The sequence below is a fragment of the Bactrocera tryoni genome, chromosome 1 (assembly GCF_016617805.1).
Source record: "Bactrocera tryoni isolate S06 chromosome 1, CSIRO_BtryS06_freeze2, whole genome shotgun sequence".
Classification (NCBI taxonomy): Eukaryota; Metazoa; Arthropoda; class Insecta; order Diptera; family Tephritidae; genus Bactrocera; species Bactrocera tryoni.
Genome location: NC_052499.1, coordinates 1,770,227 through 1,796,298, shown reverse-complemented (window position 1 = coordinate 1,796,298; position 26,072 = coordinate 1,770,227). Strand labels below are relative to the sequence as shown.

The window sequence follows — 26,072 nt, the reverse complement described above, 5'->3', positions numbered from 1 at the left end:
TAAATTAGCCTAACAAAAATGTATATATGTAGGCCGTCCCGTCTGCCATCGGCGCTCAAGCCGAAATTGCACGTACGAAATCCAAAAGCTGACTGACGGCGAGCTCATTGAGTAAACGTTGTGTGAGGGTAGATTTTGCGAAGAAAGGTGCGCGCACCACGGACGAGAAAGTCTTTGCTGTGTGCGCTATGTGCATTCCAGTGACGGTATTGCTGACGTTGCTGCAAGCGCTATCCAACGAGTGGTAGTAAATGCATACATGTGTGTATGCATGTGTGTGTGTTACCAGCGCGGAGTGACCAAAATGAGTGGTGCTGAGAAAAATCAGAATAAAACCACAGAGAGTTCGCCGACTGCTCTAAGTAAGCGTATAGTCGTTAATGTAAAAGTTGGTGAAGTTTCAAATGTATATGTTTAGGAGTGTATGTCTGTCGCTTTTGTACCAACTTGGGGGTGTACCTACTTAATATAAGAATTAAGACAGGACGTTCTTATTGTTGTGAGATCAGATCAGTACATCTGTTTGATAATAACAGATTTAATGAGGTTTGATATGAAAAAAGTGTGAGTGTAATTTTTCCCTGTCTTCTTTTAACAATATTTTTCTATGTAACACTCCTACGAAGTCTACATTTAAGACTACGATAACAGGATAATAACAGGAAAATCTTTTAAAAGACTTCAGCTTCTTGGATAAGATTTAAAATGCGTCAAATCCTTCAATTGAAACAAAATAGCAAGAAACAGCACCAAAATAAGAGAGAAGCTGAAAAAATATTAAAGCAAATATTTGATGTTAGCCTAAACGTGTGCTACAATTTTTCTGTATATTTTGAAATAATAAAGGTTTTAAGTATTTATTTTTGTCTGGCTCTCAGACCCAGGTATGCAACGACTTTTCGCAAATACAAATTCATTACTTTGTTGTTCATCATTTATTTTTTTAGTATTTCTATTCCATTAAGTTACCACCTTCTTACTTCATTTGCTTTTTATATAACTTAATTTTTATGATATTAAAAATATTTATTTTTCATAAAAGGAAAACATTTTTTACTGTGTATTCCACAGAAAATATAATTACACACACAGATCTACATTTATATTTACATATCTACATGTGGATGTATGCGCTCGTGGAAAAGTTCACCGTTACATCGCATGTAACCAGATACCTACGTAAACATATGTATATACACGAACTCACATCAACCGAACAACTCTCTATGGCAAGCTCTCAATTTCGCGAATCGCTACTCGCTCCTTTATAGTTCGTCGTTCATCGTCAACGTCATATATGTCCCAAAGAAACTGATAATCCGTATAAGGGTACTGGAAAACACCCCCTAAGACTATGCTTACGCTCGTTGTAATATTCGACGTAACGCCTTCCAGTGTTTATGGCAGCGCGCAAGCGATTCACTTGCTCTCGATATCTTATGCTGTTTCTCACCCTCCCCCAACGAGTGCTACTCGTTAACAGCACTCAATCGTATTGTGTCTACGCCTATTAAAGGCCAGCAAGTACTGGTCGGTTGTCTGCCGTCGTGTCGGCCAACTTTGTCGTCATCATCCCTTTGTATAAGTATACTACGTAGAATCAGAAAATAGTTGAGAAAAGAAAGAACAAGAAGAAGCAATGAGAACCAAGAGCGCTTTACCCCGACAGGAAAAAACAAACTACATATGACGTGGATTTTGAACGGAAATTTATTTTCGCAGAAAATTCCAAACAACTCACACACACCAATGTTTCTATGTATGCTCTATGAACTCTGATGCTCGCCTAAATGATTTTTCCTGTGCAAGTATGTATGCATTTCTCTGACATTCTGCCCTCACGCATCAGAGTGTTTGCAGGCTCCACATATTTTGAACACACTACCTATTGTGCGGAGGGGACTGGCGGTGCATTGTATTGTATAAATATTCAATATAAAACAATAACGGCCAATTTCGTACACACACATATGCTCAAACATATTTTTACATACGTTGTACATCTTTACCTGTGTAAGCATGTGTGTATACTCGCACATCCTCAGTCAGTTTGTTTGCCGTTGGCATAAAGACTGTGCTCCTCGCTTATTTTCTTTGATATTTGCAGTTGTTGTTGTCAAATGAGAGTAATTGTTTCCAATATGGCTCTCTGCTCCCCCGTTATGTTCGAAATATAATGTCTTAATTAAAAAATATGCTTTTTGCCCTTCCTACGGCAATTGGCGGAAGGAAAAATGTCGAGATTACACATAAAAAGGTGTTTTCGTGTGTATGTGTCCTGCCGGAAACACGCAAGAAAGAAATCACTGCAGCGCGTAAACAATTTGTAAACTGCATATATGCAGCGATTTCAATGACATTTCTAAATAAAGTCAAGAAAGCTCCAAAAGTAGATGAATTATTTGAGAGAAGTGAATCTTGTTGAACTGGCAGGTAAAAATGATTACCAAAACGCACATGAACACACATACTTAACTCATTATTGCGGCAAATTTTTGTAAAGTTATGATCAATCATTCAGACTTAACTTAAAAGTTCTCGAAAGACCCATGAATGATATTAAAGTTGAGCTTATGTTCCTTAAAATTGTTTAAGTATCTTCGTAAGCCGAAATTTGACCTCACAAATATGGTTTTGGGCAGCACGGCGTAACATCCTGGATTATGCTCGCCAGGGGTTTCTAATTTGAAGTTCTTTAACTTTATTTAGTGAGACTTTAAATGACGTTATTGGCAACAACCCCAGTAGAAACCAGAATGAGTAAGTTATATACTTAGTTTCTCACAGGGTCACACCAAATTTTTGAATTCCTTTTTTTACAAACTTGTTTATAGTATACAAGCTTCCTCGCGCCTTCAAACCGGTTGTGCTGTGCATTCATACATACATACACACTCGTAGATGCGGCATGTAGGTGTATCGCGTCCGTTATGCTCTTCAGTTGACTGTTGCTACGCCTATTTCCGTTCCATTCATTTCTCGCTTACGCAAATTTCCGTTTTACATGCTGATTCCGACTGATATATATGTACATATATATATAAAGTAGTGCATTTGACGAGGCACTTGGCTCATTTCACTCATTCGCTCACTCACTCGACACACAAACATACATATCGCACAATTCCCCGAAGTGCGCAGGAAGTGGTTCAGTAATAGGATGTGGAGTAAATATGTATATAAAAGGGAAAAAATTCACTTATAAGTGCACTTTGGAGAAGGACAAAAAAAGGAGGTCGTGCTTTTGACTGACTGACGCTAGTTGATAATGCGTGTGCACACATATGTATACATGTATGTAAGCATGTGTTCTTTTTAAAGCAACGGATATTGAATTTAATTTTTAAAATTTCATTTATTTACACATACGATGTTTTTGCATCGATTTACAGGTGTTTTCCGGAGGGTATTTTCCTTTGGATTGAAAGACTGAATTTGAAATAGATATGAGTATATTTCTTTAGAGGTTATGTTAGATTTTATTTAAATTAATAGATGAAATGTATAAAAGCAAATTTGCTTATGGAAATTACAGGAGAGCAAATTGAGAAGAAGAGTGCCTAATTTTGCACAAGTTTTGTGACTTTCGCTATGCCAGGACGACTTTGAATGATTATAATCGTTTGACACGTTAGTGGGAGTTTTTATTATTAATGCAAATGGTCTTGACTTGTTGTTGGTGGCGCTAAGATGTAGTAGCCGTGTCAAAAAACCGTTAAATTTCAAGAATATCATTTCTTATTTCGAATTTTTATAGTAAAATGTTGGCATTGGGCCAACATCCCAGGCGATGTTCCGCAGAGTCGAAGTAGTGCCACCAATCTCTAAATTTGAGTTTGAGGCTTTGAGTATTAATTAAAATTTGCAATTATGCCATACAAACTTTTGCTGCTCGCATTACTCACCTCAGTGACCACTAATCGAATTAGGCCACAGCACACGCACATACACACGCGCACTCATACATACACAGACAAACGAGGAGGAACTGTCAGCATTTAATTCTCCAAAGTATCCTTTGCACGATTTCGTACGGAATTCAGTGGACTCTGATGTCACCACACTAATTAAAATAGAAACGAATGAATGAGCAAAGCGCACATACAAAAGGCATATGCCAAAAGTCGCAACTTTATTGCCGCAGCCGCTGTGCTGGGTGTTCCTTATACACACGGGACGGATAAAAGTTGGCGGTTTGGGTATATGAAATGTAGCAAATATTTTATGCTTTTTGCAAAGGTACGCCAGTTGAAGGTATTCACCAAACATGGTATAAGATAATATCACGCTGAATGAGTAGACGTTATTAGAAATATTTTTTTAGACTTATATCTAAGTTGTATGAAGAGAAATCGTTGAGTAGGAATTTTGTATAAATTGATAAATCTCAATAAGGTATTTTTTTAATGGGAAATGTATTCGAAATCCGAGAAGGGAATAGTCAAGTTTCTATAAATCATAGAACATGGTATAAGACTGCTATACAAGTTATTCAAACAAACTGACAACTGCTCTAACATGTCTTCTAACGCATGCGCTGTTGTGTTGCACTTTTTTTCTTTCAGGAAAAATTTCTGTTTTCCGCAACAAAAACAAAAAAAACATTTTAGTAACCTTTTCGTTTCAAGCTTTATGATTTCTGCCACTTCAAGTCTTAAGTTCACTATTTTCGTTTTTGAAAGTAGTTTTTCATGAGCCATGCACAATGGTAGGACTGCTCCAAAATGTGCAAAATGAAGTTCTATAACATTACGACAGCAAACGGATATACAACTTTAATAAGGTTTGCACATTCTCTCTTATGTTAAGTCAATTCGATAATTGACGTATTTTTTTCTAGTAGATAGTTTACTACTGAACAGCACACAAAGTTAGTGAGCAGACAAATCGAAGGCAGCTATAATTGCATAGCAACAGAGTGGCAAGCTGCTATCTATACGGTCTCTTGTATTGAATTTAACTAGAGTACTTTTGCAAGAAAGCAGATCATATCATGAGGTATGGTAGTTATGAGTACTAAAGCAAATGAATGGCTTCCGTTAGGTATTATCATAATAAAATAAAGTTATAAATTTTATTACGTAATATAATTAGAAATAACTGCCGTGAACAATATACACACCGTCACGAATTTATATGGCACTCAATAAATGTAGTATCTACTAGATACAAATAAATAATTCATAAGATAAATTAGTCAATATTATCTTTAACGGTTAGGAGCAATTAGTCAGCTATATTACCTTCCGAAATTTTCAGTTTAACGTTTGCTTGCTAATATGAGAGAGTGGTCATAAAATAAAAAAAAGACTTATTATAACATTTCAGATATAATAACAGGGATACAGCTGATGTTGCTGTGTACCATCGGATGTGGCTGAACATATAAATCATGTTATCAATCAGTGAAAATATTTAAATATTTTTTCAAGTGTATTTCTGATATAATCATATCATTAAATTTTATGCAACAATGACATGAGAAGCAAGATCAAAATTTTTTTTACTACAGATTATACGAAAACAGCTGAAGAAGCCTTGTATATCGGAAAATATAATATGAACATTCATTTGGAACCTTTACCATAAGCTGTATGCCAATTAGAAGCCAACTCCAGATGCCTCATGTCTAATATTTTTTTAATTTAATATTTCCATCTTCAATCTCAGCCTTCACAACCATTTTGCGATATCATATATTACCAATAATATTATTTTCCCGAGCAGAAAATTGTATTTTTCAATCAAATAATCTCCCTTTGTGAACTAATGATGGCTCTTCTCGAAATGCATCAACTGTATTATTAAAATACATGTAATAATGTCAATACATGCAATTAAGTACCTAAATGTATCAGCCCATAGCGCCTTGCAGTATGCAACGTTTTTTATGTGCATACAGATGTATAATGTACACCCTCACACACGCTCTACGTCCACTCAAATACGCTTTTATCTGCCAACTTGTGTCATTTAAACGCTTTCAGCGATTGAATTGAATTACTTTGCCATTTGCAATGTAAGCCAAGCAAGCAGCCAGCCTTTGCAACCGCAGCATTGGCCTGAGTCAAGCGCCTGCACTTCGCTCGCGTCAAAATTGCATTTATGTAGCGGAACCATTCGATTTTTATCTTATGTGCCATACATATTAATGCGCATACAGATACAAATATATGCATTTTTAAGGAATATTGCTCCATTGCCTAATGCAAATCAAAGTCCGCGGCATCAATCGCTAACCATTTTCACACATTTGAATGCAAGCCAAATGTTGGCTCCACGGTGCTACGCGCGTTGCGTTGAAATTGAGCATAATAAATCGATAACCCTCTAATGGCAATTGAAGCATCGCAAATATTCATCTATGTATTTATCTACTTTCTTTGTGTCACAATGCGATTCATACCCCAACTGGATACCCACGCCATATACTTCTTTTATATTTTTTTGTGTTGTTGTAAAGGGAGCGTTCACTTCATTGTATGTAGAACACATAATTGTGCTCGTTGTTGTTTATTGCTATGAGTAATACACACCATACCTGAGTGTTGGTGAAACGAATTCTTATGCTCAACACATTTTGAGCATTTCGCCGAAAATTTTCCATGCTTTTAATGTTCCAATAATGGAAAGTGATTGAAGTGTGGCATTAGAGCGCCTGCGCAATGGAACGATAAACGATTTTTCACTTGGAAAACCCATAGCCAACTCAATCTCTATTCACAATTGCTCTTATAATTTGCTCCATGCAACTCCGCTCTGTATCCACTCACGGCCCGATGTGGGGGGATTTCAGAAATTTGCGAAGCTGTGTGTGGATATATATGTATGTATGTATGTATGGGAGAGCGTGTGTTTATTAGGCGTTACGCCTAAGGCTCCTACAGCATCCTCTTTGCTTTAGTTTGACTGTGTGAAAACTGACAGGCTGCCAACAACAGCAACACAAACAGGAGGCAAGTACACTGGCAGCAACATCACTACAACGACACATCGCTCAACTCGCTTATAACTTTAGTGACATCCTGCACACACACACATATGTAAATATGTTCATATGTCTGTTTTTCTTTTACACCACAAGCAAAATGTTTGTTTTCAATTATGATTTTTTCGTCTACTGCTGCGTAGAGTTTAATTGCAGTTAAAAGATATGTGCGTATGTAGTAGTAAAGGGTGCTTTAATTAACTTGTGTGCTACTTTTTGCCCTTCTAACTAATTCAGGTGTCATTTGCTTACATACCAATCATTCTCAGGGATTCATATCACGAAAAGGGATATTTCTATTTCGACACTGCCAACTAGATTCTCCGATATTAAATGGCCTGTCGAATCCTCTCAGTCAACCTTAAACGTTTGGTTCACCTATTTGTTGATTGTAACTAGGATTGTTGTACCGTTTCATTCAATTAAACCAATTAAAACCAGAAAGTATCAGACTAAAACACTCAGCGTAGTAACTGGCTGTACAACCCTGTTACTCCTCACGCTTATATAATAGTTTTCGAGGCCGGAAATAAATCTAACAATGAAGTAGTTCGTTAGAATCAGATGATCCTGAATCTATATTGGAGAACTTTCAGTGATATGTTTATGCCCACAAGAGTCTTTTTGGCGATTTAAATAAACAAAAATCTTCAAGCTTGGCTTACAGTCAGCATAAGCATATTTTTTCCAATTATCATCACAAAAAATATATATACATATGTACATATATTAGCATATGGATAGTAACTCAAAGAGTTTACCGATACTGATTTCGATATTGGTTTCCTATATATTAATTAAATTAAAGGAAATATCTGCAATCAATACAAAATTATTTATGGTGAGTTTGGAAATATATTCCATGCACCTATTACTAAGCAAGCAAACTTTATTAATCGAAGGGTTAATCCGAGCATGTGCACGGATCAAATTACCTACAACAATACGTATGTACTTAAGTGCATGTTCATACATACATATGTATGTAAGTGCAAATTTATATACATAATTAACAAAATATGTATAGCTATAGAGTGGGAGCTGCTACCGACTTCTTAGTAATATGCATATCTACTTACACACATACATACATATTTACCTACATAATGCAGGCATGCAAATTGCACTCTTCTCTTGTGTATGTATTGGTATTTAACTCGTTTAGACCATTGTTATCGACAGTTGTCCTGACAATGGGGAACGAGTCGAATAACAGCGGGTGCAGACATGCATATCGACGTAGGCTTGGATACATATTTACATCCGACCGCAGTAGGTTTTTTAACAAAGGTATGCATTACAATTTACTAATTTGCCAATACTCGTATGTGGCCTAGCGTACATTTATACATTGTGTGTACATGGTTATCATATTACGAAGTATCCTTGCCAATGCATTCCTTTGCTAGAGGAAATACTGCATATACGCCTAAATAAATGTATGTATGTATGTATGTATTCACTTTCATCACGAAACACGCTCGTTCGTCCCTCATACTCAATTAAATGATTTGTGCGTTCGAATAAACATTTTTGATTGCCGAACGGCATGTCCTTCAGGATGTTGAAACAAGATCGTCGGTTGTAGGAACATACGTATCCATTTATTTGACGAATGATTTTTTTCTGTAAACTATATTAGCTCTGTTATCGGCTGAACGACCTTTTCTTTAGATGAATTCATTTCTTTACGAATATATAAAATTAATTCTTAAGTCGCCATAAAATATTGAATTATTATAAACAATTAAACATATTAATGCACGGTGCAGTTAATAAAATCCATAAGCATATACATTAATGTTATGAAAATGCACATAATGTTAATGTTCATTCCAGCATGAATGTTCCTTCATGTTAATGAATAGTTATTAACATTCTTTGCTTAAACATGCTCTTCATTAGCACTGCTAATGTTAGAATCACTGTTAGGAATAGTGCTAACTTCTGTTAGTGTGATATCTTAACATTTTGTGACATTTTATTCATTCCGAGTTGGGTCTGTGCTTTTTGTACTCGTTGTAGGAGTTTTTGATTGCTCTATGAATAGAGATTAAAACGTTTCTTTTTTTGAATATTAATAATTTCAATATATGTTAGAGAAGTTAGTGAATAGGTAAGTATTATATATTATTTCTTTGAGTCGACCTAATTCCAAAAAAGTGTATTGCTGTGATGAACTAAAAGGCATATGCATACGTATTTACCGTTATCTTCCTAAGTGAATCCTTTAAAACTGATTCAAAAATATTTAAAAACAGACACATGTAAAATTACTTGTTTTATTAAACACACGCACTTACATATATGTGCATATAAATACTTTAATACGTAGAAACAAATCAATATATACTTAACAAATAGAAAATAAACTTATATAAAAAATTTCATAAATACTTTTACAACATAAACTAAGAGCTCGTGTTTTGCTTAACGTTTCGTTCAAACGACACAAATGCAAAATTAGGACAATTTCATTAGCGTTCTTTTTTCGTAGTTACACATTTCTTCATCGTCGCATAGTAAAATGCATATTAACCCTCCTTCTTTGTGTGCATTTTCAAGTAAAAAAATAAATTTATACATATAATACACAATTTTTACGTGGTAACGCATAGATACAATTTCACTGCACTCTTAACTGTAACTCAATCAGTTCACTTCAACTGTAAGCGCTTTCTAATTCTTAACATTAAGTAGTATTATTTATTAATTGTAGTACATTGTACAATAAGCCAGTACTCTTCTATTAGCCGTGGACAGTTTTTACTTTGACTTCTTTGTCCTCTCTTCCGCTGGCTCCTCAATGGCGGCAAGTGCTTCCTTCAAACCTTCAGGTACTTTGTATTTTTGATTAAATACCAGAAACTGCAAAAAATATTTTTTGATAAAATTAAAATTATATTATTAAAAACTTAAAATACCAACAAGCACTCACCTTTCTGGGTCCGGACTTTTCCACGTCTTCGCAATTCATTTTGCCACTCGAATAGAAACTGTTGGTAAAAAAATAATAGCAATTAATTAATTAATTAATATGTGGGCGTAAGGTTGTGTTCACACATAGCAAACTTTAACTAGATCCTCTTTCATTATCCACCTATAATTTTTTAAATTAGTCTAACCCATCCTGAATTTTGTTTGCCCTTGCTAAGTTTACATATTTATTATATAATTAACTTACCGCACATCGTCACGTGACAGACCGTTTCGCACGATTGCATAAAATAGACCCAAAACCGCTCCACCAACTATGATAAAAAGTGGCGATAACTGGAAAGATTTCAATTTGCAAAGAAAAATTCAAATTAGTTGTTTTTTTTTTGAAAAATATTTTTCGAAAACTTAAAATTATGAAAATTAATTAACTAATTACAAGCTTATTTTGATAGAAATTACTAAACTGGAGTAAGATACTACTTTCTAGAACAACTTATATATGTATGTACATATTTAGTTAAAACTGATACGTATCTAGGAAATATGACTACTAAAATTAACGCCAAAAATTAAAAAAAGTAAGAACGAAACCAGAGCACAAAACTATTATCTCTGCTCAAAACATACTTATAAAAATATGTTCAGACATACATACATACATACATATTCTTTATATAAATAAACATCCATATTGTTTTCTGATAAAAACTTGCTTCTTGAAAAAAGAAAAGAGAGCTGAAAGTAAAACTTTAGCTTGTGAACTCTTGTGTACTTTTAGAGCGTTCTTCTTATCAGAAATTTTGATTTTTGTGATGCATTCAAAAAATACTGTTATATTTTCTGTTATAAAAAAAAGTTGTTTTCGAACGGTGTAAATGAAATTGTTATAAACATACTTATGTACATATATGCGAATATAAAAATTACAGTTGCATTTGTATATAAAATTTTGACAAATCTCAAATTTATAATGTTAATATCAAAACAAGCAATTTTCAAAACTCGCCATCTTTCAAGGCGTCAACCAAGCCTGCTGGCCAAACGTATCTTTGATTGTAGGTGCGCAACTGTAAATATTAAAATATTTTCGTTACAAAACGGCAAAGTTTATCATTTGGTCACGGATATGAGATGGACGCACCTTTTTTATTGGTGGAGGCTTATTTTTGAGAAGGCGGGTGTAATCTTCATAGGGCATTTTACCAAAGTAACTAAATTTTGAAATGTTTCAATTTTTCCTCTGCTTTATATAAAATGATTTTATTAGCGCTTACCATACGTCGTCGCGCGTAAGTGCAATCCGCAGGGTCGCAAGAAATTCGCAAGTTAAGCCGCATAATGTGAGAACTACAAGCGGTATGGTCTAGAACAAGTTTCGAGAAATTAGTGGTAGAGCAAATAAGGCGCACTTAGGTTTCTTTGCTAACACCCTAATATTGTCAAATACAAATTGTTTAAGAAATTGCTATATTGCTAAATAGGTTCTGAATATATACGATAAGTCTCCAAAAAGCATATTCCTTTTTGTAGAAATTTGATCTACATGCATGAAAGGCGAAATGTCATTTGCTAACACTGCGCCGAACATGTTGTCGATCCTTCATACGTACTCAGCAATAAAGCGCATGTGCTATCCGCTATGCTTATAAAACTACCTGAGTGAACGAACATGTTGCAGCAACATGTATGCGAGGATTACACGGCTTTTCGTACTGCGAATGTACAGACAAATAGTGGACGAGTATAAAAGCAAATGCTTGAAGCCAAACATATTTTAAAAGGGAAGAAATTGTATTGAAGAATGTTGTGAATTTGTAAATTTTTGGGAGCATTACGATAATTTCATATTGAATAATATTCGAATAAATTGCATGTTGACATCACATTTGTTGCATAAAAACATTAGATAACCGGTTATAGTGCAGAAAAAACCAAACAATCGTCATAGTGATACGGCAAGTGTTATTTAGATATATTCTACAATTTGTATACATATGTGCAAGAAATATAATATAACAATAAAAACACAACATTCCCTACTCCATAAAGTTCACTTGAAAACAGAAAATATTCTACAAGAAAATAACTGAGCAACCGCTTTGTGTAGTTACCTAGGGCAACCGTGTGGAAAGCGTTGCTGTTTATTTTTCTCAACGTGTGGAAAAATTGAAAATTTTACAACGTACAAGACTTCTGAACTGAGAGACGTTATTTGGTAAACGCGTAATTTAATAGTTATCTAAAATTTCTAAACTATAGCATTTGCAAGACAATTCGTTCGATTAATTTTGTATTCGCGGTCGCCACCTGTATGCTAACCTCACTTTCACGCTATTAATAGTCCAAATCAGCTGGACACACACCGTTTTCGCGAGTACGACGCCGTTATCCTTCAAAATTCAGCTTAGACGTGAAGTGCACGCCATAAAAGAAGGCGTTACCATGTTACAACACCATCCTCATACTATACCTCTTGCTGCGGCACGTATAAAGGAAGAATCTGCAACCAATCCAACATTTTTCTTTCCACACAGCAATCCCATTGATAATGCTGCTGCAGCTGCAGCCGCAGCCGCTGCTGGACTCATCGATCAACAACACCGTGACCTACACAATGTGCTGGTCAATGCTGCGGCTGTAAATGGTACATTGACCAATACAGCAGCTGCAGTTCTAAAGAGTCAATCGGCTCAACAGCAACAACAGAATAGCGCCGCTCAACAGACTGCTCAAGCACAAGCCGCAGCAGCAGCAGCACAGGCGCAACAACAGTCACAGCAGAATACTACAAATAACAACGCTTCCGCACAACAACAACAGCAGCAACAACAACAGGCGCAACAAAACACCATGGTACTGTTGAATGGTAATGCTGGAGCAGTTGCTGGTGGTAATAATGGCACCGCCAATGGTGCTGTTGTAAAGGGCAGCTCTTCTGGCAGATCGACGCCTGTTAATGGCAGTTCCACCACAGATCCAGCACCAGGCAAACTTTTTGTTGGCGGTCTCAGTTGGCAAACATCGTCGGAAAAACTAAAGGAATACTTTGGAGTTTTCGGCACCGTCACCGATGTGCTAATCATGAAGGATCCCGTGACACAGGTAAGCACGTAGTGTTCTCCTTTCTAGCGTTGATGCGGAGGAATACTTTTTCATTACAATACTACTACTACTTACAATATTTACCTAAGCATTTTTATTTGTTATGTCTACTATTACTATTCAATGGCTGCCTACGATGGCTTTGGGTGTAGCAATGTTTGTCCTCATCTGTAAAATTTTTCTAAAATACTTGATTTACCTTTGCTAATCATATTTCTACTACTACTTCATGTATGGTTTTGTATTTTCTTACGTGGTAGGCTGGCAACGTACCATTTATGTACTTAGGAGCTGCCAGCCGTCTAAATTGGCAAGCAGCTGCACCTTTTTCATTTTATTTTACCTCTGCAGTATGAGCGCGCAACAACAACATAGGAACAATACTGCATTCAAATTAATAGAATCCGTTGTATTGTAATAGGTTCCCGAATGCTACGCGCAGCTGTAAGAAAGCTGCGTTTTACCTGTAGTGCTGTCAAGCTACGCAGAAGAGTTTCCGAAAATAAACAAAACTCATAAGAAGTAAGCAATCTTACAACTCCTATTATGATATGAAACCTACATTTAATCAACCTTAGAAAATGCAATTTGTCATAATTCAAAATGTCCTGCTATAAAAAATGTTCAAAGCATGAATGTAGGGCATTCGCCCCTGTGACTCAAATCAAACCAACTGTTCGTCACTCCGGCGCATTGTAAACATTTAGCGCGCGCTCATACTGTATACACCGCGTCCAACTGACGCAAACATCTGCCATTGATTCGAATATATTGTTGGCTTGCCGATTGTATTATTGTACTATATAAAAACCGGCGGCAACGCGCAGGCGCAATATTACAGCTGTTCAATTCAATTGGTTATATTACAATATAACGTACATACTTATAAGCGTATAAAACGTTCGCCCTTGCGTGGCATGCCGCGTCAGCGCACAGTTGGGCTTCGTTGTAGGGCTATGGCACAGGATAATTTGGAATTGAAATAAAAACAGGAATTTAAAACAGTACATTCGGTACTGCTATTCTTTACTTGTCTGCGGTTCAGCTCGTCTACTCCTGTTACAGCTTATTGTGCCTGCTTTGCTACCTTTTGTACGTTGCTTTTTTATTTATTCATTCAATTTCGACATGTCCTGCCGCTTCGTTCAAAATTTATTTACAAGTTTTCGGTTTTGCGACTCTGAGAAATGAGTTTCCTTCACTACTTTTGATATTGCCCTCACAATTCCGTGCTGTTCTGCTCTTATGCATTCCTTTATTCTAAACGTACTACTTTACTCTTTGTGTGACCTTGTTTGTTTGTTTTTGCATACTGGGAAGTGTGCTTGCTTTTGCACACTAGCCAAATATATATTTCGTGTTTCGGATAAGGCAAAAACACACCTGTCTTCAATGTTGTGTTAAGGATGAAATTTGGTTATATCGAAAATTATATTTTTATATTTTATATACATATGTATATTTAACTGCTCATATTTTATATATTTTGAAAGTAGCATCACGTAGTTCATGAAATTATTTCAAATGACAGGAAGCTTAAATAACATTATCTAAACTTTAAGTTATAGTAATATTCAAAAAATCAGGAAAACAATTTGCACATTACTATTCAGGTATATCATATATAGAATAATTATATTACAACTGAATGGTAATAAAAATTTGACGACCCGAAAATCCGTACAAAATTTCGGTTCAGCTAATATCCAACAGAAAATGTAAAACATAAACAAACGTAGTGGTGTAGTTAATCATTTATCAAGTAAGCTATGGTAAAATCGAAACGAAAGCAGTGGGTTATGTATTTTCTAAACTGACGCTGTCGAATTTAATTTATTAACGTTATTAAAAACAACATTACTATGGATTTGTACTGAATTTAGAGAAAACACAGTCAGCAGGCAAAATATATTAGCGGTTAAGCCGGCACAAGCAAGGATAGGTACATAACGCATGCGCATGGAATACCCAGTTGAACAATGCTAATTTTTTGTGTGCGTTACAACTGAAATTGTGGCATACCTGAGTCAATGGCCGCGGTGAAGCGCAAACACAAAAATAAAGAAGAGTACTATGGCAGCTGCGCGACAGGATTACGCACAAACAACAGCTACTACTCGCATTCACCAAAACTGGTTGAGCTGCAAGCATTAAAGGATAACTATGAGAAAATGCTGAACAAAGAAGCTCGCTTTCAGGCACAATACTGGAGTTACGCTGAGAAGCAACATTACTCACTTTGCATATGCTCAACACAGTCTGCGCACTCGTTTGACAAGTTCTGCTTCGAGAATCATAGGTATTTGTCTACAACATTTTTTCACATAACTGTCGCATATGAAACATTGACAAATATAAAATTGTAATCGTATTTGTTTAAAAACTCATTAAAGCAAATTACCCGTAAATCTATAAGTAGGACTCAATCGCAGTGTACTCGTAACTTTCCAATAGTATATTGAGTATTTAAATTTAATTAATATTTATACAACCACCATTTATAAACTATTGATCCCCAAAGCTGTAAATTTACCTATAATTGTAATGAACTTTTGTGCCTTATCACCCCTCGGTAATACATAAAATAATTAAAAAGAGATTGTATATTGTAACCAATTCAAAAAATAATAACTTCATCGTTTTAATATATGATATTGAGTAGGAAATGTATTTATTTACCAGTGTTAATTGTGTTAGAGCATTTTAGCAGTTGCTCAAAATAATGAAAGTCGACAAATGTTGAATTGTACAATTCTGTAACTCATACTACTTTAGTGTACTTATGCATATATATGTACGTGTAAAATAAAATTATAACGAGAAATTTAGTTACAACATATAACTCTAGGTTTGTATTTCTAACTCCTGTAAGCATTTAACTTCAAGTCTATAGCTGATGTTCTTACTAGAAAAATATTGTAATGCATAACTCAAATCTGTTGCGAAAAATATTTTTCTTTGAAAAAATACTAAAACTTGCATAACATTAGTTTAAATTTAAATTGAAGTCAGTTTGGAGGCAAAGAAAAATGATTTCATGCAAATAATACAAAACTGCAAATATGCCAGTTAAATATTAAATAATTAAAATATTAACCAAAAGGCGCCTTTATATAAATATTTTAGCTTTCTTGCTTCCTATTCGTCTATTTATTTTAATTAAACTAACGTTATGCATTAAATCTATAACATTTAGTACTAAAATTAATTAGTTTTTTAAACTTATTAATAATTGTATGTGCTTTATAAATATGCCTTTGGGCGTATTGAAGTATCAATTAATGCCTTAGCCAGGGTCTCAACATATATGTATAAACCAAGATAGACCGAACGTTGACTGTTATTCTAGCAGCAGTTGTACTAAATAGTCTTAAAGTTTTATTTTTCATATCCTTAAACCCTTTTTCGTACTGTAATTAGTCTGTTTTCTTTGCTTACTGCAGTTCAGTTTCTAGTCAATGAATATAATATAGTTAGCTAGCTTTCTTATATTTTTGAGTGCAAATTTTATTTTATTCTTAGTAAATTTATATATTGCAGAACTATTTAAAACATTTTTTGCATAACTTTTCAAATAGTCCTATTTATTTAAAAGTTGACTTTTTATTTAGCAACTTGATTTTTTTCATATAAGCCAAAATGTAAATTTATCAAGCTCACTTTTAGAATAAATTAACTAAACTGTAGCCTAAAATGAATGGCTCAAGTGTCGAAGCTTTGAAAAAGAGCTACTTTCTCTTAGTACTTTTATTTCGTTAGCCATAAGTAAGCGTAATGCGCAACAATAAAGAAAATAAGTATTAAACAATCGTAAATAATCTAGCGGCATATTAGACGAATATTTTGAATTAGTTGTCTCTCGCATATACATAATTTAGGTACATATTTGTGTATATACATATGTACAAAAGCAAAGCTACATATACATATACAACCATTTAATATAAATTGATTGTAATAGATAATAAAATTTCTGCTAATTTAGAAGGGAACAAGAAAAAGTGAAAAATTTAAAGTTTGTACCTTAGATAGTTTAATCCAAAAATGTATTATTCGTTAAAGCGTTTAGCTGTAAGCGCCAAAAAAATAGTTGTGAAACATTTTTTTCTTATTGTAATTGTAAAAATGTTCCTTAAATGATTGTAACAGAGCGCGTGTACCTTTGCGCTCTAATTATGTAATATCTAATTATGTATTGTTTTGTGTGAATATAATACAGCCACATTTATAATATATTGTAATTTATTGTTAACAACGTAATAGTATTAATGCTTACGTCCTTAAGACATACCGAATATTTAATAAGGTGTGCTGGTCTTACTAACTCGTTTTACAATTTCTTAAAGGAAGCTTATTAAACGTAGCCACTCTCATGTACAAGTTGTAGGGTCGTGGGCGTATACAATTTTAGTTTTCAGCAAGTGAAATTGTAAGCGGCTTTAAAAGAGATATATGTGTGTGTATCCTTAGACTATAAATTAGGCGCTCCATTAGCGTAAAACTTTAATTATCATTTAAGCGTATTTATTCAACCATACATCTATATACTCGTATAAGTAACTAAACCCATTTATATAGTTATATAAAAGTATTTGTTATGTAGCGTTCAATTTGGTCTAAAGGCAAGTCTGTTGTTAGGCTGACAATTCCTGGGTACTTGTTTTTGAGCGTGTCTCCGCTGGTGTGTGAGTGTGTATGCATGTATGAGTGTAAATAGTACCTAGAAAAACTTTAGCCCGGTATATTTCGATTTACACTTCTAAAAATATTTAATTTGTAAGTTTTTGTAGACTTTTTACCCCTTAGGCCCTTGCCATATTTGTTTACATTTTTATTTGTCCATCGTGTTCCTGACTAAAATGTATACGTAATTCCAAAACAACTTTAATTTTATATTAATAGTTTATGTTTTTTGTTTTTACAAATTAAAAGAGGAAAATTATACTTTTGCATCTAATGTTCTTTGTTAATCCTTGTCGAGTACTAGAAACTCCATACACACATATACATTTAGAAAACATTTCGGTGCGAAAGAAAAGTTAGCTTTACCCCTAGAATTTGTTGAACTTTCGAAATTGCAAATTTATATATGAAAATTTTGGTATTTGAAGCAGGTTATTAAAAACTTGTCTTGCCTAGGTGGCTCTTTTTGGGTGATTGTACGACCGTTATTAGTTACCACGAAATTAAAAAAAAAAATAACAGATTTAACAAACCGTTTTAGCAGCAAATAAGAAGAAATTTTAACTCAAAATTAAATATTCATGTGTGCTATGTAAGATGTTTGACTCCCATCCACAGTTTTTTATTATGTGAATTACTTATTCACCGAAATCTGTGATCATCGTGGATTTAGCGATGCTAAAAATTACTCGAAACCCTTAAATTGTGTTGTGGTGCTTTGGAAAAAAATTCGAAACGTTCTGGTTTAGGGTTAGACACGTAATTTGTTTGTATCCATGTATAGATTATGCGTCTAGGTTATGTTTGAGTTGTTTGACTACTAGACTATATTTACGGATTTACACAGCCAATATATATATATATAGAGTATATACATATAAAGTAAATCGTTTTTAACGTCTTTTTTTACTTCTACGCATAGTATTTATTTCCATCAATTGAATTGAACTTCTTAACTACATATAAAATATACGTATTAATTTAAAAGTTTCTTATAACCAAAGTACAATTGCAATTTAATTATACTCGTACTCCTTTACTACTTGCGAAAATTATAAAAGCAGAAACCAAATATTATAAATTGCCTAGCGTTGATTAAATTGAATTGACTTGAATTGCTCTTGCGTACTGCAGTTGTGCGATTTAGTTGAACTTAGTTGCAACAGATGTTTTCTTATTAAAATAATGTATTCGTATTTTAGTAGCTATCTCTCGTTAGTACTTATTACAATCTCCACACTTTTTACTAATATAAACAATTTTGGCTTTCTCCCTCCATCTCCATCTTCAACACGAAATCGATTTCGCTTTACTTGCCGTTGTTATGACTTACAGCGTAGTCGCGGCTTTGGTTTCATTACATTCCAAGAGCCCTGTAGCGTTGATAAAGTCCTACAGGTGCCCATACACACACTGGACGGCAAGAAAATCGATCCCAAGCATGCCACACCCAAAAATCGGCCACGCCAAGCTAATAAAACAAAGAAGATATTCGTTGGTGGCGTCTCGCAGGACACCTCCGCTGATGAGGTGAAAGCCTATTTCAACCAATTCGGCACTGTGGAGGAGACCGTGATGCTGATGGATCAGCAGACGAAACGTCATCGCGGCTTCGGTTTTGTGACATTCGAAAATGAGGATGTTGTGGATCGCGTTTGTGAAATACACTTTCACACTATTAAAAACAAGAAGGTCGAATGCAAGAAAGCACAACCCAAGGAGGCTGTCACACCAGCTGCTGCACAGCTGTTGCAGAAACGTATTATGCTGAGCACATTGGGTGTGCCTTTACCGACCGCACCGGGTCAATTGATTGGTACACGCGCCGGCGTCACCACAATGAGCTCATTGGCCATGTTGCAAGCGCCATCTCCATTGCAACTGCATGCCGCTAATGGCGCTGCAGCAGCAGCTGCACAGCAGGCAGCGCTCATCTCGCAGTCACCCTTCCAAGTACAAAATGCCGCCGCCGCTGCGGTCGCCGCCAATCCAGCTAGCTTTGGCAAATTGCTAACCACATATCCACAGGCCTTGCACAGCGTCAGGTAAGCGTTTCTTTCTCGAATTAATCCTACTAAATGCTTATTGAACCCTTTGTAATATTTTATTGTTTCATCTCCCAACAGATATGCACCGTATCCCATACCGACGAGTGCTGCCGCCGCCAACGCCTTGGTACAGGCTCAGCAGCAACATGTCGCGGCACAACAACAACAGCACGCGAATGCTGCTGCCGCCGCTCAACAGCAACACACTGCCCATGCTGCCGCCGCTGCTGCAGTACAGCAACACAACGCAGCCAGCCAACAAGGCGTGTCCGCTGCACAGAGCGCACACAACGCCCTCACCGTTACCGGCCCAGGTGGCGCAGCGAACGCGCACGGCGCCCAAGCGGCACATCACCCGCTCGCCGCGGCCGCTGCACAGCAAGCAGCTTTAGTCGCCGGCAACCCATTGAGCGCGGCCGCCGCCGCCGCCGCAGCCAATCCATATCAGAGCTATGCGCTAACCAATGTGGACATGTCCAGCTTTCAGGGCGTTGACTGGAGTCAAATGTACGGCATGGGCATGTATGTCTAAAGCGTAGCATGCGAATTGGATTTATTTCAAAATTTAAAAGTACGAATTGTGCGTTTTTTGTTTTGTTTTTTCACCAAGCAAATGGAGAGTGCAGAAGTAAAAATACTCTTCATTGGAAAAAAAGGAAATATATTTATATTTATAGCAATAAATCAATGTCATTCTCACTAATGCATGCGCGCTAAGCCACAATACATTTCTTTGAGCGCACGCTGTAAATGGGTGTGTGCGCATGTGCGTTGCAACAATTACAACAATTTGTGATAAATGCAGAGTTGTTTATGTGGTATGCTTGAGTAATGAATTTGTTAATTAATTTATTGAGACGCTGACTACGACATACATTTTAAGTTCTCAATATCACCTTGAATTATATTTAAACAAAAAGAAAAGAAGAATAAAAACACACCACAAGTGTATAAAATGCTTATTATTATCTTTATTATTACATATGTATATGAATTTAAGCTCAAGTTATGCGCGCGCTTCTTTGCTAGTTATTTAGCTTAAGCCAACGTAAACAAAAAGCTCATTTGCAAGCGCAAGTGCTGGGGCAAAGTGGCCAGAGTGCGCGAAAGACATTTGTTTAGCAACAAAAAGAAAGAATTAACGCGTTTTCTGTTGGTAATTAAAGACACGCCAACACATAAATTGCAATAGTTCATAATTATTTGAAAAGACAGACTCTAGAGAGTATAGCAGCGCTAAACAGCTGAAAATCTGCAGTGCTATACGCATAATAATTAAAGCTACAAACATATAAACATACATGTATTTAGTTATAAGTGACTCAAAGCAATGAATACATACATATATATAAGGAATTATAAGAAATTAAGGCGAAATTTCGATATGCGCAACTTCTTAGTGGCTGCAAATGGCAATTTTACATTTTGCGCGCGCATTGCCTAAAATGCATTTGTCAATTTCAGAAGTAAACTCAATGGCATATGTAAATTGTGTATTTGTTATTGTTAAACAAATGCCGTTCTTAAGTATTATTACGAAAACAAAAACTTAACATTTTGTGTGCGCCGTTCGCATTTGTCCTGCGCCCAAATGACATAAGCGCATGTACTCAATAAAATAATAATAATAAAAATGTTGGAAAATTAACATATATATTTAATTTTAAGCAAATAAACAGAGCATTAAACGAAGTAGCAAAAACAACAAAAAAAGAACACAACAAAAAGTGGTAAAAGTAATACCTACAAATGTTATATCTCATAAGTTATAACCGAGTTGCAGGCAAAGTGAAAAAGTAAAAAAAAAAGAAAACAAAAACAAAAAAAGATATTACAATTAAAGAAAAGCATACATATATTAATAGTACTAATCATTAAACATGACATAACATTGCATATAACAATAATTATATAAATAATGAGAATTAGAATTTTAAACCACCGACTTGATTGCGTTTAATTTAGATAAACATGACAACAACAACAAAACAAAATACATACTACACACAATTTAACGCATATATAATCATATACATGCCAATTACATGCATACATACCGACATGACCTACAAGTAGTTTTACGTACATACATACATAATATGTATAGTATATGTGCCGTTAACTGAATTGCGGCGAAAATATAGAAGTTATGAACACTTTCCTAATGAAATTATACATTTAAGCGAGATATTCAGAGTTCATATGAGCACATCACTTATTTTTCATTCTCAAAAAGATCGTTTTGTGTTCGTTTGATCCCCCAAAGCGGTCTGGGTACAAGAGAAACTCCACTGAAAGTGGCGCAAATGCTCCAAATGAATTACATATATTTTCTAAGCAAACTAGTAACTGCTGTAGAGCGCTACTATTTCAAAAAAAGTTGAAAAATGTCGCTACATTAAATTGGACAATTCGAACACAAGCTTTGAAAGGGTGTTTTCTTATTTTCATATTTTACTCATACATATATTGACTGACCAAAAATCGAATTTTACGCAAAATTTTTGCAGCCGTGAATTTTTGTTGCTGCCGTGTACTTCAGAAAACTGGTTTTAATATCGAATTTCAAAACCAGTATTTTTCAAACGTAAAAAATGCTTATTTTTTGACAAATTTTGTAAATATGTTTGCAAAAACAGCCCGAAGAAAGTAAATTTTAATAATTAAAAGCGCCCAAAGCAAAGTATAAGCAATACTCAACACTCTCGCCTGCATGTTGTGGTTTTCTATGGCGGAAGAGATCTTTAAGAAAAGCTTTAAAAGCCATTAAAATAAATTCAAATTGAACATACATATACCAACCTATTTGAATTAGCATAAATTATTACTCACATAAAAACCGCTGTTTTGAACACCTTTTCTACGAAATTTTTGCTACATCTGTTGCTCACACCTCGAAACATGGCTTATATACATACATACATACATATATAATACCTGCAGTAAACCCTACTTTTGTATATAAAATAATAAAACAAAAATCTTAATACCATAAACACCACCTAATACATACCGTTTCCATACTAGAAATTTGTATTTAGTGTGCTTAGTTTAGTATTTCCTTTGATAATACTTTTTCATAACAAAATAGTTTAATAAATACTTTAGACATATGTATGAAGTGAATAAATATTGTAATTGCTTGCCCACTACTATTATTTGAATTTATTATAACAAAACATAAACAAAATCAATAACTTATATATCGTTGAAGCCTACAAATAAATTACAATGATATTAGAACTTATAAATATTAGCAATGAACGGCAGTAAAAGCTCCGTGCTTATAAGTTCCAAGTTCAACGAAGCATAAGCGAATGTTTTATGATTTATTTCGAATTTTCATTTCAATATTATTAGTGTTAGTTTTAAAAAACATTCATTATTTTTAATTACTTAAACAAAAAATTAATTATTTTTGCACATTTATAGTACCGCTTGTATTCGTATGTAGCTTTTTTGGTTTAAATTTGCACAATTTTCATTTTATTTTGGCGAATAAGTTTGATTTTTTATTTGGTTTTCCACTTAAGCACTAACAGTACTTAACAATCGAAAGGTTTTTGTTAGAGCTGTCCGGCGAATATGTTGCATAAAGAGTGGTGTTTTAAACGAAAGTGAGAATTTTTTAAAAAATATTTGAAAGAATCGCGTAAACAATCAAATAATTATATAATTAATTATAAAAAATAATTTTAACAGCACTTTTTGCTTTTCTTTAACTTTACTTCGAGGACCGTAAGTCTACGGCAACCCTTTACATTAATACTTAAGCCCAATTAACACTTATTATTGTCATAATTATTATACTTATAGCCTTAGTACAACTTATGCATTTTACGTAAGGACAGGTATTTCATATTATTTTCTTTGGTTTTATATTTGTTTTGCAGTTATTTGTAAGCGGTTTGAATACATAGTACATACATTTTTACGAAATAATTATTTTCGTTTATAAATAACTAAGAAAAGAAAATAATAAATATTTTTAATTATTACTATTATTAATTTGTTGGTTAAATAAATATTAACTAATTACATTTATCGCTAACTTAATTGCATAAATACCACATACACATATATTAATATATGCACACTGGTGTCATCAACATACTTTTAAAACATACATACATATATACATTGAAATCACTCATCAAGGATTTTTAGCATATAAACGTAGTAATTACGAATTGTAATATTTTAATTGTCATAATTTGCCAGAATGTACAAATATTCTTTGACATTTCAGCAGCAGAAAGTATTACTAGCTTAAGCTTGCGCCTGCGCAGGCATTCTGAGGTTAGTTCTGTAACGTAAAGGTACAATTTCACGCATACACATACATATAAAGGTCTATGCTGTTTTTTCCTCTTTCGAAAAATTACACTTCAACTGCGGAATTTTTATTTGAGTGGAAATTTGTTGGTTTAAAAACGTTGGAAAAATTTTCAAATCCAAAAAAATTAAAGTCATCGTCAAATTTGCGAAATCATAAATATTTAAAATTTGGTTTTTAAAGCAGAAGAGTTTTTTGAAATAGCAAAAAGCAACAAATAAACAGTTACATATACATATTTGATAACTCTATTGTCTAACTATTCTATGAAATCCTGAACTTTCTTCTATCGTTTCTTGTTTGTCGTTTATTTGCAGTATTTTCTCTTATAGTTTGCTTAAATAAGAGTTGTATACATATTTATGTATTTATGTACAAACATTTCATTTTTAGCTCTTATTTTTTGACAATTTATTTTAAAGCGTTGAACAAAGTTTTTTTGTATTTTTTGTAATTTTTATATTTTTCCATAAAAATTTTCTGCATGCTGTTTATCTAATTTTGAACACTATAAAAACACAATATAAAAAAAGTTAATTTTTAAGGTTTTGAAAACTAACCCAGAATTTAGTAAAAAAAAAATTGTTTGACAAAATTTGAAATATTTCTAATTGTGGCCAGGTTTGTACTAAAAATCAAAAATTATTGTCCTCTTTGCTTCTAAACCCTAGTTCAATAATTTTTAAACTTCAGAAACAGATATTGCAACCAAATTTGTGTTTAAAATTTAGCATTACAATTTAGTACTAAAAATTATTTCAGCGCTAAAATTTCATCACTTTGCAGTGCTTGCAACAGAAATAATATAATTTGCTAATTAATTTTTTATCACATATTTTTTTTTATTAAAAAACCTAACCTCTAAAATCTTTAAGCAGAATTAAAATTCATGTTCAGCTGTAGCATTTTTCTACTTAAACAAGTATTTCCTGTCCACAACTGCACCCTCATGTTCACATTTAGTTCCAAAACTTAGAGAACAGTTTTGCTTAAAAGAATTTTAGGTTAAGTAAAATCAAAAATCACATTAAAATAGTGTATACATATACTATATGTACATGCACACCACCCACATTCATTGCTAACTCATTCAATCACTTACAACAACGTAATAAATTGGAAATTTTCGTTTAGTAAATTTGTTGCACATTTTGTATTAGTAAATTTTTGTTTTGCAAAATCTATTTGCCACAAGCAGAGTAAAATATAATATTACATAAACACATACATATATACTATAACCTATGTATTATGATTTGAACTAGAAAGTAAATTGAAGTTGTCTGCATGTCTAGTTTTGGCTTAGACAGAAATAAGTACATATAAATAAATATTGAATATTTTTAGTTTTCGATTTTCGATTTGTAAAACTTAGTTTTTAGTGTTTACTTACGTATTTGTTTCTAGTTTTAGTTTTACTTACTTACTTATATTGAATATGTTTTTTTCATGGTCAAGTATTTTTGTTGTATGAATTTGATGAAAATTTTAAGTTTTGATTTCTTTAGTATTCGTCTATTTCTTAGTTGATATTGAATATTTCATGCATTGTAAATAATTTGGAAAACTTTTGTGAAATAAATTTGAGTAAAAAAGTATGCAAAAGACCTACATTTATTTGAAGCTACATACCTACTACATAACTACATATGTTCTAGTTGTATACAATTTGGCTAAACCAATAATCAGTAAATGAATATTTGGATTACATATGTAATTATATATCAACATACATATTTCGTGCGTTAATACTATTATGAGTACATACATACAATATATTTGCATTCAAATTGAATTGCCAACTTATTATTACGGCTATCGCATACATATATATTATACATACTCTCTAGTATATATATATATATAAATATTTATATATTAAGCAGCAAATTAATAAAAGCGAAAATGTAATTTTGTACTGTGTTTTTATTACAGTTAATCGTATATTTGTAAAAATTAGTGATTTGTTTGGTAT

General features: G+C 33.7%; 2 protein-coding genes across 8 annotated transcripts in view; one reads left to right on the top strand and one right to left on the bottom strand.

Moving 5' to 3' along the window:
- Positions 1-20,445, top strand: part of LOC120775658 (poly(U)-binding-splicing factor half pint) — a 249,908-nt gene extending 229,463 nt beyond the window's left edge. For both annotated transcript variants that reach the window (XM_040105925.1, XM_040105933.1), the window contains 3 exons: positions 12,463-13,030; positions 19,049-19,758; positions 19,840-20,445. In XM_040105925.1, coding sequence (XP_039961859.1) covers positions 12,463-13,030; positions 19,049-19,758; positions 19,840-20,293 — 1,732 coding nt within the window. In that variant the 3' untranslated portion in view covers positions 20,294-20,445. The remainder of the gene's footprint in view (positions 1-12,462; positions 13,031-19,048; positions 19,759-19,839) is intronic.
- The window catches only part of LOC120775674, a 41,697-nt gene continuing 24,875 nt past the window's right edge, over positions 9,251-26,072 (bottom strand). For 4 of the 6 annotated variants that reach the window (XM_040105960.1, XM_040105979.1, XM_040105986.1 and 1 more), the window contains exons 5-7: positions 10,173-10,261; positions 9,927-9,984; positions 9,755-9,856 (exon numbers count right to left, since the gene is read on the bottom strand). In XM_040105960.1, the coding sequence (XP_039961894.1) occupies positions 9,755-9,856; positions 9,927-9,984; positions 10,173-10,261 (249 nt within the window). Of the gene's footprint in view, positions 9,857-9,926; positions 9,985-10,172; positions 10,262-10,752; positions 10,996-11,069; positions 11,140-11,202; positions 11,292-26,072 lie in introns of those variants that run through there. The other 2 variants (XM_040105996.1, XM_040106005.1) reach the window with 2 other exon arrangements.